Source organism: Chiloscyllium plagiosum, chromosome 27 (genome assembly GCF_004010195.1).
Source record: "Chiloscyllium plagiosum isolate BGI_BamShark_2017 chromosome 27, ASM401019v2, whole genome shotgun sequence".
In the NCBI taxonomy this organism is placed as follows: Eukaryota; Metazoa; Chordata; class Chondrichthyes; order Orectolobiformes; family Hemiscylliidae; genus Chiloscyllium; species Chiloscyllium plagiosum.
The window spans coordinates 17073163-17089905 of NC_057736.1; the positions used below are offsets into that span (position 1 = coordinate 17073163).

The window sequence follows — 16743 nt, forward strand, 5'->3', positions numbered from 1 at the left end:
TACCATTAAGTGTATAAGTCCTGCTAAGATTTGCTTTCCCAAAATGCAGCATCTCACATTTATCTGAATTAAACTCCATCTGCCACTTCTCAGCCCATTGGCCCATCTGATCAAGATCCCTTCTGAAGTAACCTTTTTCGCTGTCCACTACACTTCCAATTTTGGTGTCATCAGCAAACTTACTAACTGTACCTCTCGTGCTTGCATCCAAATCATTTATCACATTCTTCCAAAGTGGAGGTGGATGCCTGACTGGCCAATCAGATTAATGTATGAAGTTGAATAGTGGGATATTGAAGGGCCAGAGTGGGAGATATGAAGGCATATGGAGATTGAGGTCAAATGGGTTGAATATTGAAAGGTATGTGGAATGAACTGGACAATATGCTTGGACTGTGGCATGAGAGTCAATTTGCACCATGTTAAATATTAAAGGGCATGGAGGGGTGAGCAGCTCCTGTATCAGCACAGTCTGCTTCCATGCTGAAAATATTCTGGTCACAGACTACCACAGCACAAGCCCATTTTCCCGAGGCAAGGTTCTGTGGAACGTCTTTCCGTGCCTTAATTTCAAAATTTCTATTGTGTTCATCTTCGAGCATTTACTTTTCTAGGTGACAAGTTTCCATGGAATTATTCAAGAAACATGCAGTTTCACACAGATTTAATCATCACCATCTGTTCCTAATCAGATATTCAGCCAGCTCAATTTAAAAGGTGTTAATTGGGACAATAAGCTTTCGTGGGAAATGCATTCCATAGAAACACCACTTTATGGCAAGAAAGCTCACTGTGATCTCAAGCCTTGTTCGATGCTTGTTCATTGTGATTGATGCAGTTAACCTTTCAGGCTGTTTATGACTTCTCCTGTTGATTTTTTCAATTCAATCCGAAAGGTCCAACCTTAAAAATAATCATCTATTTGTCTTTTAAACAACACGTCTGTCAAAGTTTAAAGATCTGACTGTACAGAGTGATATTATTAATCCTAGTCAGAATTGAGACGCTTGCATAATTCTCCTGGAAACTGCACTTTCTGTAGGTGACTGGGATTGATCTTAAGGAAAATCATTTGTAGTACCTAATTATCCTTCACCTTCTGCATTTTATTGGAGAAATCATTCTGCTCTTGTGTTCCTGTTGCTAGTGATTCAGTCAAAAGCTCAGTTGGTTTTTATAGGTGCAGAGTCTTTGCAAATTGGAGTTGCTGTTGTGCTGGCAATTACAGCATTGGTTTGTTGGAAAATAGTTATTTGCTGTGATTCCACCACAGGTTCTGTCTCATCTCATGATGTAGCACTTCTTGGTCAGCAAGGAGCACTCTCACTTCTAAATCAGGTGTTTGAGAATTTGAGTCTCCCTCCAAGACTCAAGCATTAAAATCAAGGCTGACACCTCAGTGCAGTGTGCTTTGAGTGTTGCACTGACAGATGTACTGTTTCCTGAATGAGATGAGAAACTGAGGCACCATCTGTACCTCCAGGATGATGTGGAAGAACTCCTGGCACTTTTCCAAAGAGGAGCAGGAGAGTTATTCTCTGGTGCTATGACCTTCATTCATCCCGTGTTCAACATCATGAAAGCAGATAATTCAATCATTACATTGATGTCTGTGGGAGCTTGCTGTGCTTCAATTGGCTGCTGAATTTCCTGTATTACCACATTCACTAAACTTCAAAAGTCTACAATTGACTGCAGTGCACTTTAGGATATCCTGTGGTCTTTGAAGGTGCTATATAAATGCAAGTTTATTTCACTAATTGGCTGACACAGTAGTATCAATAAATATTGTGTTGAAACCTATCCCAAACTGTTTATATATTGTTCTACTTTTGATAGTTATTGAGATTCTTCAGCAGTAAACAAAGAAATGGTCGAGTTTGACTGAAAGCACAAGAACTCATATTCCAGGAATTGATTCTGGAGGTTCTTGGTGCTTTATTACCGTGCAGATTGAAAACCTCATTGTCAGTCAAAAGAATCCAGCATTAAATAGGATGGTTCCCATCGCATGTAGTGGTGGCACTGGTGTTTTTGCTGCCAAAAATCAGTGGATGGTATAAACAATCATCACCTGATAATGACAAGTAAAGGAATGCCTTTCTGGAGTCTTCATCAGGGTAAAGAGTGAATATCACTCAGCCATGAACAAAATGTTTTATCGGAGGGTTAATGAGGTGAGAAGAATGCCTAAAACAACCAATGTGCTTAATGTGTAACAATGGGCACCTTTGTATTGATACTGGAGTACGGTTAGCATCATTTGCCTTAAACCTTAATGGGGTTATTGATTGACATATTGCATTTGACAGTCAGCTTTTGCCCTTCCTCGAATGATCTGTGTTATGGTTATGGGCATTGGTTGAATGAGCATTATTTTCCCTATTATATTTCATCCAAGTGTCCGGTCTTATACTGTTCAGATCCTAACCACCATTCAAGCTATGAGACCAGTTCATCTGAGTATGAGGGGACATCAATGTCTGCCCTTCAGTGTCATTCAATTCTAAATATTTTGACATGTAGCTACTAAACAGTACATAACTTGAGTATTGCTAGAAAAAAGACATGCCATTGCATGTTCAAATGTGTACTCATCAAGACTTTTGCAAAAATACCAAATTTTAATGGAAACAACAAACTGCATTGCATAAGAAACAGGGGGTTGACTAGTCGGTACGTGGACTCTGAGAGTGAGGCAATGCCTTGGAGAATGCCCTAAAACAGTCCAGATTCAATGGGCCAAAAAGCCTCTTCTGTTCCGTATGATCCTATGAAAATTTTCATTTAAATTCAGAAAAGCCGAGTCAACTCCAATAGGTTGACTGTGGGGAATACAAGCAAGAACAGCAAGCTCCTATTGAATTAAAAAGACACATGTCTGGACTACTTCATTTCTCCTTCAATAAACAAGGATCTATGAATATATGTAGCCTCTAACAAATATAAATAAGCTACTTTGTGACCCCAAGTGGGACTTCTTAAATTTGTTGTTAGTGTAATTTGGGATTGTTCAAAAAGTGCTGGCCAGTAGCAGAATTGCATCTCATGTTGTCAGAAGACTGGATAAAATATAAAAAATATCCAAAAATTTAAGAGAAAAATTACAGTGCAAGAGAAAGCGAGCCAGAAATATGTAAACAGGTAGGAGGAGTATCTATAAATAATTCAAGAAGAGTTAACAAAGTGAACACAGCTCCTTCAGAAAGTGGGACTGAGGAATGAATAATGGAAAATAAGGAATTGACAGATGATTTGAATACTTTGCATCTGTCTTCACTTTAGAGGATAGAAATACTACCCCAGAAGCAGTAATTAATGAGGAAATGAAAAGGGTAGAGGAACTCAAGAAATTCACAATCACTAGAGAAGTGGTAACAAGCAAATTGTTGGAGTTGTGAGCTGACAAGTTCCTAATGGACTTCACCGTAGGGTCTTAAAAGAAGTGGCCAGTGAGATAGTTGAGATAATTTTCCACTTTCCTCCTTGATTTAGGGACAATGTCATTAGATTCAAAGTTAGCAAATATAACTCCTTTTTCAAAAGTGGGAGAGACAGAAAGCAGGAAAATGCAGGACAGTTAGCTTAGCATCTGTCATAGAGAAAATGTTTGAATCCATTATTAAAGAAGTTATAACAGGGCACTTGGACAATTTCAAGGCAACCAGGTAGGATCAACATGATTTTGTAGAATTTAAATCATGTTTAAACAAACTACTGGAAATCTTTGTCGAGGTAACATGTACCATGGGATTAAGGGTTCCGATGGATGTACTGTACTTAGATTTCCAGAAGATATTTGTTAAGGTGCTACATTAAAGGTTATTACATAAAATAAATTCGCATGATATAGGGGTAACATATTGTCATGGATGGAAGATTGGCTAGTTAACAGGAAGCAGTGAATAGGCATAACGTTTTCTAATTGGCAAGTTGTAAAGGGTAGTGTGCCACAGGAGAAAGTGAGGACTGCAGATGTTGGAGATCAGAGCTGAAAATGTGTTGCTGGAAAAGCGCAGCAGGTCAGGCAGCATCCAAGGAACAGGAGAATCGACATTTCGGGCATAAGCCCTTCTTCAGGAATGAGGAAAGTGTGTCCAGCAGGCTAAGTGTGTCACAGGAATCAGTTTTGAGATCTCAATTATTTATAATTCATATAAATTACTTCAACGAAGGGATAAAAGATTCTGGTTGTCAAATTTTCTGATGGTACAAAGACAGGTAGGTAAGTAAGTTGTGAAGAAGACACAGGATAGTTACAACAGGATATTGACAGGGTAAGTGAATGGACAAAAATGTAGCAAATGGAGTATAGTGTGGGAAAATGAGGAATGTTCCATTTTGGCAGGAAGAATAAAGTAGAAGCATTTCATTTAAATCATTAGTGATTGTAGTGTTTTGAGATGCACGAATCACAAAAGATTAGTATGCAGGTATAACAAATAATTAAGAAAGCTAATAGAATATACTCATTTATTGCAAGGGGATTAAACTCAAAAGTAGGGAGTTGATATTGGGCACCGAAGAGACCACATGTAGAGTATTGTGCATAGTACTGGTCAACTTATTTAAGGTCTGATGTAAATGTGTTGGAAATAGTTCAGAGAAGCTTTGGTTTCAAATAAACCAAATAAAATGGACTATAACCTGGTGCTGTGTGATTTTTGACTTTGTCCACGCCAGTCGAACACCAGCACCTCCACATCAAGAAAATGTTGGACAGGCTAGCTTGTATCTGCTGGAGCTTAGAAGAGTAAAGGGTCACTTGATTAAACCATATCAAATCCTGAAGAGGACTGACAGGGTATATGTGGAAAGGATGTTTTCTCTGAAAGGTTAACCCAGAAAAAAGGATCACAGTTTAAAAATCAGGGGTTGCCCATTGAAAACAGAGATTAGACCATTTTCTCCCAGAGAGTTATGAGTGTTTGGAACTCTCTCCCTGAAAAGATGGTGCAAGCAGAGTTCTTGAACATTCTTAAGCCAGAAGAATGGAGATTCTTGTTAAGTCAGACTTGCAAGGTTAGCAATAGGCAGGAATGTGGTAGAAATGAGATTATATTAGATCTTAATTAATGGTGGAGCAAGCTTGATGGGTGAAATGGCCTACTTCTACTCCTGATTTTATACACTCATATGTAACACCCTACCCAGCTGCAGTCCAATTACCCTGTTCTTGTTTTCCATCCCTCTTGCTTCATCTGTACTAAATCCTGTTCATTCACCTCACCATCACAGCTATTCTTAACTCCAGCCCTGTTACCAAGCTTCATATCTACACTTTAACAGACCTCAATATTATAGTAAGCCCTGAATGTATTGTCCTTGGAAAAAGCAGCTGTTCCAAATTACTTTAGGTGCTAAGATGTCAATAGGTTCATTAAACCAATAACATTTTGCAAGTAAGTCATTCTTAAATAACAGTTACTCCTTACCTTACGTTCTCCTCTTATGAATATAAGAGGCAGTCTAGTGGAGGGCCATTTACCTCTTGGGGGTAATGGTTTGTCACAATTCCACAAGATAATTATCTAGGATCAAAATAGTAAAGGTTATTTTATAAGTAGATAAAAATGATATAGAACTAGCTGAAGCTGCAAAACATTTGTGGTCAAAATAGTATCTTTATTACAACAATACGTCAATACAGAACTTCTAATCATACTTTCACCAGAGGCTTTAAACAAAATCAAAATTTTCATTCTGGAAAAGAAAACCTACAATAAAGCTATCCACGAGCAAAACACCTAGGAATATAAATACAGATTGTGTCAAAAACCTGGTAATGGGAATTGTTTATGGTCACATTATATGAAAGTCTCATTGAGAATGGTTTCCTGCTGAGATGGAAATGCAGGTTTATACAAATGACCATGATATTATTTGAAGAATAAATACTTTATTTCCATTAAATCCGCTTATTGTAATATCAGCATCTAATAAAAAAGCAGCCTTGTAACTTTTCAGCTTTTTGTCAGCTTGGATTGTTTTGATTGGTCGGTTTAAAGGAAACATCTATTGGTGTTTATTCAATGGGAACCAAAGTCTGGAGCAAGTGACACATGTGACTGTCAATGGTTGGTAATGGTTGGTAATGGTGGGTGTGGGGGAGGTTGAAGGAGAACAAAAGTACCAGAAACTAAAGGGAGCCCAACAATGACAATGATTGCTGGAGAGAATGATTCTTTGAGAGATATGATGGAAGTAATGGGTAGATTGGAGATATCATGGATGGGATAGAAGAAATGAGATGGCAATTTGAGGGAAGACATAGCATTAGAGGGATGGGGATGAAAAAATGAAATTGACTAAGTCTGTCAAAATTATAGAGATAATTATTTGATTCATGTATTAATTGAAAGCTATTCATTGTGTTAAAAATAAAGATTTTCTAGTTTAGAAAAAGTGTATGCTGAGATAGAAGAATTTGATTCTACAGATACAGAAGATAGTAAATCATACTGTCCAGTGTTTACACAGTTTAACTTCAATAGACATGCCACAAACTCAAACTCAAGGAAAGAATAATTACACTGCTGTTACAAACTTGAATTATAAACAAGGACATTGTTATGGAACAACTTGGTATTAAGACAAGCAGCCCTCTGGCATCTTGCTTGCCATCACTATTTCTCATGCGCTTGCCTTGATCCATCCCAAAGTGTAGCAACAAAGCAGCTGGAGTTGGCATCACTTGGAAGAGGCATTAAATTAAAGCCCTGACCAATACATATTTCTCAATTAAAATTACTGAAGCACATTAACTGATAATTCTTATGTTGCTGCCTGTGGGAACCTGCTGTGTATAAGTTAGCTGCCATATTTCCTACAACAGCAACCACACTTTCAAAGTACTTTGTTGGACGCAACATACTTAGGAGTTGTAAATGGTGCTACATACATGCCAGTTTTTTGTATCTCTCATGTTGTTCTACAGACAGTAAGCCTATTATAGAGTTTTACAGTGGCAACATAATGCTCTAGAACAGAGAAAAAATATGACTGTGAGAAAGTGTCCTTCTTTCTTCAGATCAGCATCAGGTCCACTCAGTGGTGCAAATAAGTGGTAGCAAAATAACAAAAACAAAACACAGGAAAAGTAAGGAGGAAAAGAGCATGCAAATGAGAGTTGGAACACACCTGTGCACAGTACTTGGATTTTGCTAATGCTAAGATCAACTTGATAATGGGCTGAGACTGGGAAACCAGGGGCGAGACTGCGTAAATCAACCCAGTGAATTCCTTCTTGGGAGTTAAACCTGCAAACAAAATATAACAACCAAGTCAAGATTGAGAAGTAGTGAAGCAACGTGAACAATTCAATGAGTACCTGCAGGACTATTCATGAAATATTCCAGTTTCATTATTACCCTCATCCAAGTAGTAGAAAGGGAAATCTGCTGTATGTGTCGAGTATTGCGGGAGCACAAACAATCCTCCAGGCAGTTTGTTCCACATGAGTTTATTCCGTGAAACATGGGTGAATATTCTATCTTTAATGATCTGAAAAGAAGCAATGAATTGGGTCAATCATCAACAGAATAGCTATCACAGCCAACATTTGATTCATTGAGTATTTGTGAATGGCTGGCTTCTTTCACAGAGTGTAAGGTGCAGGAGGCCGCTATTTGGTGCACTGGCTGTCTGAGCAATTTAACTTAATGCCAATCTCTTGTCTTTTCCCCATAACCCTGTATATTATTTCTATTTAAATAATTATCTAGTACCCATAAAGACAGATGCAAAGTATTCATTCAACCCCTCAGCAATGCCTCTTGCTTCCAGTGTAAATCCTATTTTTAGTCCTCAATTGGCCCCTTTACCACTTTTTTACCAGTGTTGCACTTATAGAAAACTTTGAGATTTCCCTTTATGTTAGTTGCTAGTCTTAAAACCATAAGAAATAGGAACAGGAGTAGGCCATTTGGCCCCTCACGCCTGCTCCATCATTCAACAGGATCCAGGCTGATGCGACATTCCTCATGTCCACTTTTCTGCTTCTTACCTGTAACCCTTGACTTCCTTAACTGATGAAAAATCTAATTCAAACTTAAATATACTCTGCCCCCAACAGCTGTCTGTGGCAAGTTCCAAAGACTCAACTCTTTGAAAGAAGAAACTCATTCTAATCTCATTCCTAAATTTGTGCCTCTTTATTCTGAGACTATGCTGTCTGTGAGATGACACATCCTCACAACATTTATCCTGACAAGTCCATTAAGAATCCTACATGTTTCAATGAGATCACCTTTCATTTTTCTAAATTTCAGTGAGTAGAAATTTAACCTCTTTAGCCTTGGTTAAGTATTTGGGCAAAATGTTGGCAATTGGAGCATAATGTGAAAAAATGTGAAATTGTTGATCTGGAAGGGGAATAAAAGGATGATATTATTTAAATGGAGAAATACTGTAGAAAGCTGCAACACAAAAGGACTTGGAGCTATTTGTGCATGAAAAGCAGAAAACTAGCACACTAATGCTGCAGGTAATTCCCATAACCCTGTATATTATTTCTATTTAAATAATTATCTAGTACCCATAAAGACAATCTTTCCATACCAGCGATTATCCTAATGAACCTTCTCTGAACAGCCTTCAATGAAATGATATCTTTCCTTAAATATGGGGACCAAAACTGCTCTCACCAACACCTTGTATAGTTGCAGTAAGACTTCCCTACTCTTATACTCCCACCCCCTTGAAATAAGGGCAAACATTCCATTAACCTTCATGTTTACCTGCAGCATTAGTGTACTAGCTTTCTGCTTTTCATGCACAAATAGCTCCAAGTCCTTTTGTGTTGCAGCTTTCTACAGTATTTCTCCATTTAAATAATATCATCCTTTTATTCCCCTTCCAGATCAACAATTTCACATTTTTTCACATTATGCTCCAATTGCCAACATTTTGCCCAAATACTTAACCAATCAACATCTCCTATAAGCAGTTTGTATCCCTCTTGCAATTTGTCTTACCACCCATTTGTGTTGTCGGCAAATTTGGTTACAGTGCATTTGCTTCCTTCCTCCAACTCATTAATACATATTGTGAACAGTTGAGATCCCAGCATTGATCTCTGTGGAACCCCACTGGTCACAGGTTGCCAACCATAAAAGAACCCCTTAGCCCCACTCACTGTTTCCTGCCCATTAGCTAATTCTCTATCCGCGTAACTATACTACCTTCATCACCATGGGATCGGATGACAAATGTTTGAGGTGTATTCTCACATGTCTTCTTAAGTCCAAATACAACACATTGGGTTCCCCTCTATCCACTCTGGTTGAGACTATCTCGAAAAACTCCTATAAATTAGCCAGATTGGATTTCTCGTTCATGAAGCCATGCTGATTCTGCTTGATTAGATTAAAATTATGATTTTCCAAATGTAAATTTTTCATAACCTCTTTTTGCTTCTCCAATTTGTTTTTTCAGTTTCATTCTAAACCTTCTATAGTCAACATGGTTCTCAATTATATTTATTACTAAGCTCACTTTTTCTTCTTTAGCTTCTTCCGATGTTCTTTGTTATCCAGTGAGCTCTGAATTTGTTTGTTTTACCACTCTTTTGAGGGAATATACCTTGTCTGTGTCCAAATCATCTCTTCTTTGAAGGTAGCCATTGCTCAGCTGGTTTTCCTGCCAACCTTTAGTTCCAGTCTACACCACCCACTTCTTGCCACATTGAAGTAATCTCTCCACCATTCGATTACTCTTTTTCTGGATTGACATATGTCACCCCGTCATGTTAAATTTTGTTAAACAATCACTGTACCTGAAACATTCTCCCACTGACACTTGCCCAACTTCATCCCCAAGAATGAGGTCTAGCAGTATCTCTTTTCCTATTGGACGGGACACAGACTGCAGTAGGAAATCATTTTGACCTCTATCCGGGAACACCTGCGCTCACTGTCTCCAAACTACTATGCCAGTCTCTAATCAAGGTAGCTAAAATCCCTTGTGATTACTCTTTGATTTTTGCATCTCAAAGTTCCTTCTACATGCTTCTCGCTCATTGGAGTTCTATAATTTACACAGTATAATTTATCCTTTTTATTCCTTAGCTTTATCCAAATCGATTCTGTCCATGAACCCTTCGAAATACCTTCCATCTCCAGTAATGCAATGGTTTCCTGATTGAAAATGTTGACTACCTTCTTATTTTCATTTTCAATGTTTTCTGAACACCGCTTGTACCCAGAAATATTGAACACCCAGATCCACCTTTCCTCAAACCATGTCTTCATTATTGCCACAACTTCACAATTCCACACAGCAATCTGTGCCTGTAACTCTGCAATCTTATTAACTATACTCCATGCATTTACAAACATGCTATGAAACCCTGACTTACACTTCATTACTTTCTTCCTTACTCCTACTCCACCTTTTAATTTGCTATTCTTTATTTCAGTGCTATCCATGTCTCCCAGTATTTTGTGCACCCTGCAAATACTTCCTAATATTCACTTCTGATTCCCACAATCCTGTCAAAGTGAGTTTAATGCTCGACCCTTCAATCCTTTATTGGTTGAATTTCTCTCTACTTTTCCATTAGACTATATGATTTGGAGGCAGAGTCCTTCCTCACAGCAGGATGATTTGAGTTGGAACCTGATGGGGGGAGAAGGTGGGGGATAAGTTCTGGGTGCTCAGGTTTAATATGCTCACCTCTTTCTCGAGCCCTGAGTTTCCATCGAATTCAGGTAGAATTGGTAAAAGTCTTCACTCCATCAGTAAACTGTAAAGTTCTACAAACTCTATTTTTTTTCCTGGAGGTCATGGCCGCACTGGCACAAAATTACACCCAATTTAATGCCAAATTGGGAAACTTGAGCTCCTCAATAACTCTACTGTCCATTGCCTGACTTACATCATTTGCTGTTCATCCATCAGCTATGCTTGCAGACCAACGTTGGCACCTGATCCAGTACCCTTGTTTTCAAGTCCCTTCATTGTACGACCTCGCCCTCTCTGAGTAACATCCTCATTGCAACCTTCCAAGATCTTTGCACTTCTCCAGTTCTGACCTCACCGGTGTCTCAGATTTCCTTTGCTCTTGGATATCAGTTGTAATGACTTCAAACTTGTATTATTTTTACTTTCCTAGCCCAAGTCCCTTCAGTCTCATTGTAATTCACCAACCTGTCTCTCACAAAATTTAATAAAAATTTTGATGCAGAAAGTTTAATGGTTGATGGCATAGATCAGGAAAGAATTAAATTCAGAGGTCATTGCTTTGCAATATAAATGTTTTATCTGGTAAAAACGTAAGGTTAAAATAAGTGCAAGTGCAGTCCTGTGTAGCTGTATTGGAGACTTGATAAAAACTGCACAGGGACCAAATACCTTCTATTTTTATCTCAAAGCAACTGGGTGACATGTGTGAAGTTCAACACTCTCGTCACCTGTTGACCTTTTCCAAAGCTCTATAATCAGTGCACTAGTCAAACACTTTTTTAATCTCTTTGACTAGAGCTAGTCAAAGTGGTGTCTTCATCAGCTGAGCAACCGGGCAGAAACAGGAATTTTACTGTGCACATAATAAATGGATTAGGGAGCGCAGCTCAATCAATTCCATGGTACATTGAGTTTAGAATTAAATCTATTCAGCACCAATTCACAGATTGAGAATAATGATTGTGAATGTATTGTGGGAAGTACAACAACTAATTGATTAATTGACCGTTGATCAACTCAAGGAGTCAGGTTTCTTTGCAGAAAGGCCGTTATCGTCAGTGATATTTTCCCTCCCTCCTAATTTAGGTATGCTTCATTAAACTCTCATTGCCATCACTGTGCTGAAGAGATCTGTATAGTGGGTGTATATGCAGGTATATGCATGTATTAGGTATGTATATTATGTGTGCAAGTGTCATGGTATATATGTGGTTATATTAGGGATATGTGTGGGGATATGCAATTGTTAGATGGCTGTGTAAGAGATGCGGGTGTTTACTGGAGATGAATGAGTTTATGTGGAGCTGGGTGGTTGGGTATATCTTTGTGTGGTTGAATGGGTGTGTGTGCACACATGTAACAGTAATGGGCATTTATTCCCTTTGGAAGGAAGAGAAAAAAGTCAAACAAATTAAAATCACTCTGCTGTGAACTTTCCCTGACTCAGTATACACATGCACTCTTCAGCATGGGTGGGTGTTCAGAAGCAGAATTGTATCCAGTGGTCAAATAGCTTATAAACACTTATGCATGAAGCACAACTAACTGGCTGAGGTTGGGCAGAATGGCTGGAGCTGGTAGCTCTTTAAATCTACACTCCACTCTCAGACTCCTATCCTATTCCAATGAAATTCAAAGGAACAGCTTCTCTTCTTTCACGGAGGCATTTTACAGCTATTCAGATTCTGTTTCAACTTTAATAATTTCAAATCTCAACTACTGCTCTAGTTTCTCCTTTCTGGTTGGGGCAGGGGAAAGAAGAGAGAGGTAGCAGTCAGTCGATCATGTCTATACCAATAATTTCAAAGACCTGTCAGGAGCTGTAACATCTCAGATTCCAAGGTCCATGTGAAATTCCCAACTGCAGAAATTGAAGCCAAACCTGAATCCTAGACTGGGAGAGGTTGAGAGGTTTACGAGGGAAAGCATATGGCTGGCATTTAAAAATTAAACAACCAACTCATTACACATTCCACAAACATACCCAATATCTGGGCAGCATGGATGAGTTAGACCGAAGGGTCTGTTTCCATGCTGTACATCTCTATGACTCTATAAGTTAGTCCAACTCTCCAATAGATTCCCAATTATAGGGTTATAGAGTCATAGAGCTGTACAAAATGGAAACAGACCCTTTGGTCCAACTCATCCATGCTGAAAAGATATCCTAAATTAATCTAGTCCCATTTGTCAGCATTTGGCCCATATCCCTCTAAACCCTTCCTATTTATATACCCATCCAGATGCCTTTTAAATGTTATTATTGTACCAACCTCCACCACTTCCACTGGCAGCTTATTCCATACACATACCACTCTGTATGTTAAAAAGTTGCCCCTCAGATCCCTTTTAAATCTTTGCCTCTCACCTTAAACCTCTCTCCTGTATTTTTGGATTGACTAGGGAAATGATCTTGTTTACTCATCCTATACATATTCCTCATGATTTTATAAACCTTTACAATTTCACCCCTCAGCCTCCAATGCTCCAGGGACAACAGCCCCACCCTATTCAACCTCTCCCTATAGCTCAAATCCTCCAACCTTGGCAACATCCTTGTAAATTTATTCTGAACCCTTTCAAGTTTCACAACATCCTTCATATAGCAGGGAGACCAGAACTGCAAGCAGTATTCCAAAAGCGGCCTAACCAATGTTCGGTATAACTACAACATGACCTCTCAACTCCAATACTCAATGCACTGACCAATAAAGCCAAGCCTACCAATTGTTTTGATTTTTGGTGGAGCTACATCGCACCATGGGACCAACGAAGGCAGGCAGGAAAGAGTTTGTATTTATGGAATGCAAGTTGTTTCCTTAATAGGCTTAAGTTGTGAGTGCAATTGGTTTTGCAGTCTGAGAGAAACATCTGTGATGACAAGATGCAGCAAAGGGAGTAGGCACTATATTTCCAATTCCATTCTCCAAGTGTGTGATTTAATTCATCTCAGGTTATGGATTTCTCTCCCACACCTGGTATCTGCTGCCTATTTGTGGTTGCCCCAAGAGCAGTTGAGATGTAATTATGTTGGTAAGGGACTGGAGGAACCTGTTAGCACTGACTGGGTAAGGACATCAGGTTTTCTTTCATTAAAGAGCACTGACTTTCATCATCACTTTGACAGACTTTATTTTAAGCAGTGAATTCAGATTCTTAAATTGCTACACTGAGGTTTGAATTCATGCTCTCATGGCAGTGAGAGCCTGGTCAGCAAATGTTAGCAGCTTATTCAAATGTGAGGTCCATCACAGTAAAGTCAAATCTGCCCTCAATCAATGGGTTAGATTTTAAGTTCATCAGTAAAGCAACAGTATCATCACTGCATTTTATAGTGGCCCAAAGATATTTTGTAGGCTATCAAAAAGCAACTTCCTGCAGTTATTGGCAATCTTTTTCCATACAATGCCCTCTGCAGTGGAACTGTGGTAGCAAGAAGAGCACCAGCAGGTCTCTGATGAACTTACAAAATAGGTGCAGGAGTAGACCATTTGGTCCCTTGAGCCTGTTTCACATTCAATAAGAACCATTTGTGTTTCAAATTCCGCATTCCCAATCTTCCCCAAAAACCTTTAATTCATTGTTCAACAAGAATCTATCCATCTCTGTCTTAAAAATATTCTAAGTCACCGATTCCACAAATTCCTGACAGTTTTTCAAACAATCTGATTGAAGAATTCATAACGAAATAGGCTTAGCCTAAACCGTGAGGTATACTTTAGAATATTTAATTCAAGGCAAAATCACATTAATAAAAATAAAACAAAGAGAGGAAAATAAAGATTTTAAATTTAATTTTTTTTCTCAATTGCTAAAAGTAGTTAAATTTTGAGGGAATGAAACTCCACAAATATAAAATAAAGCATTCAAGTTAGGGAGATGGTTGTCAGTAATGATGATTTGCCAATCCATTAAAAATTCACTTCTATTTTGATGCACCAGCCTTAACTTTTTCCAGGAGTATTTGATGGTTATTGACTGCAACTTGCCCTCATGTATTTAATACAAGTCTCTTGGCAAGATACATGCAGAGATGTAAATCAGATAGAAACATCTTGATTTCCTTGTTTAACTGACCGTGTAGATACAGAAAGTTGCAGAAAACAAGAAATTAGACTCCCTATCAATCCTCTCCTCAAGTCAGTTCATCAGTTCCCTTCAAAGGCTGCAGAACAAAATTAATAAACAATTACAGAGAATGTTGGAGAAACTCAGCGGGTCTGGCAGGATCTGTGGATAGAAAACAGAGTTAACATTTGAGTTTTGTATGATTTCTTCAGAATTGAAAGGAAATAGGTTACTTATTGTTGATAGAGGCAGATGGTATCGAGGGCAAAAGTGTGGATGGTATCGAGGCCCACTGCAAAAGACAAAGGGGTTATTAATACTGGAGAAAAAGAAAAAGAGATGTAAAAACAGGACTGTATAAATTAAGGTGTGAAAGGGAGAGAAATAATTCTTGCTTCTAAGTGCAAAGTAAACAAGATACAAACACAATACAGTTGGAGAGAACGGGATGGCTGAAGAAGAGTATTTGAGAAAGATGGAGATGACATATAAAATAGTCAGTTTCTGAAATTATAGATTTCAATGTTGAGATCTCAAGGCTGTAGGGTGCCTAAGAGAAAAGTGAAGTTGCTCTTCAAGCTTATGTTGTGCTTTGTTGGAACATTGCAGCAGGTCCAGGACAGAAATATAAAACATCTCAGCAACTGAACTTATTGGAATAGCAAGCGACTCGGAATCTGGGGTCATTCCTACAAACAAAAATGATTCATAAAACAGTCACTTAATCTACATTTGGTCTTGCCAAAGTAAAAGAGACAGCAATATGAGCAGTAATCAAGATTGAAAGAAGTACAAGTGAAACGCTGCTTCACCTGAACAAGTGTGTGGGGCCGTGGTCGGGGGTGGGGGGAAGTGACGGGCCATGACGGAGTGAGGATGTGGCAGCCAGGGTGTCACAGAGGGATTGGTCCCTCTGTAAGGCTGGCAGTGGAAGGGAGAGGAAGATGTACTAGGTGGTAGCATCCTGCTACAGGTGGCACAAATGGCAAAGGATGATCCTTTGAATGTTGAGACTAATGGGGTGGATAGAAAAGACATGTAGAATCCTATTGTTGTTCTGGGAAGGAGGAGAAGGGGTGAGGGCAGAATGTATTGTGGGAGATGTATTGGACACAGCTGAGGGTCCTGTCAATCACAGTGGGGGAGAATCCTCATTGGAGCAAAAGGACAGTCACAAAGGAAGCAGCCCAGTAGAAGGAGCCATCATTGGAACAGATGTGACAGAGGCAGAGAAACAGCAAGAATGTAATTGAATCCTTACAGGAAGCAGGATGTGTAGTCAAGGTAACGGGGAGAGCTGCAGTAATTGAACCATGTTCAGACATCTTTATATCCTCTTTGGCCATGTTGAAAGGCATCTTTGTATCCTCTTTGGCCACAGGTGAGATTCCAGAGGACTGGAGAATAGCCAATGTTGTCCCATTATTTAAGAACGGCAGCAGGGATAATCCAGAAAATTTCAGGCCTGTGAGCGACACGTTGGTGGTAGGGAAATTATTGGAAAAGATTGTCAGGGACAAGATCTATATGCATTTTAAAGTAAATGGTCTTATTAGTGATAGACAGCATGGTTTTGTGTAGGAGAGGTCGTGCCTCACTAACTTGATTGAGTTTTTTGAGGAGGTGACAAAGATGATTGATGAAGGAAAAGCAGTTGATGTTGTCTATACGGACTTCAGTAAAGCCTTTGACAAAGTCCCTCATGGTAGACTGGTACAAAAGGTGAACTTACATGTTATCGGGGTGAGCTGGCAAGTAACATACAGAACTGGCTTAGTCATAGGAGACAGAGGGTAGCAGTGGAAGGATGCTTTTCAGAATGCAGGATTGTGACTAGTGGTGTTCCATAAGGCTTCGTGCTGGGACCTCTTCAGTTCATGGTCTACATAAATGATTTGGAGTAAAATGTAGCTGGTCAAATTAATAAGTTTGTGGATGATTAAGACCGCTGGAGTTGCAGATAGTAAAGATGATTGTCAGAGGATACAGTGG

The 16743-nt window shown here is 38.9% G+C and overlaps 1 protein-coding gene across 1 annotated transcript in view; it reads right to left on the reverse strand.

Moving 5' to 3' along the window:
* The window catches only part of LOC122563602 (exostosin-1-like), a 254983-nt gene that overhangs the window by 21784 nt on the left and 216456 nt on the right, over positions 1 to 16743 (reverse strand). The window contains exons 5-7 of the mRNA XM_043717538.1: positions 7371 to 7503; positions 7141 to 7259; positions 5436 to 5531 (exon numbers count right to left, since the gene is read on the reverse strand). Coding sequence (XP_043573473.1) covers positions 5436 to 5531; positions 7141 to 7259; positions 7371 to 7503 — 348 coding nt within the window. The remainder of the gene's footprint in view (positions 1 to 5435; positions 5532 to 7140; positions 7260 to 7370; positions 7504 to 16743) is intronic.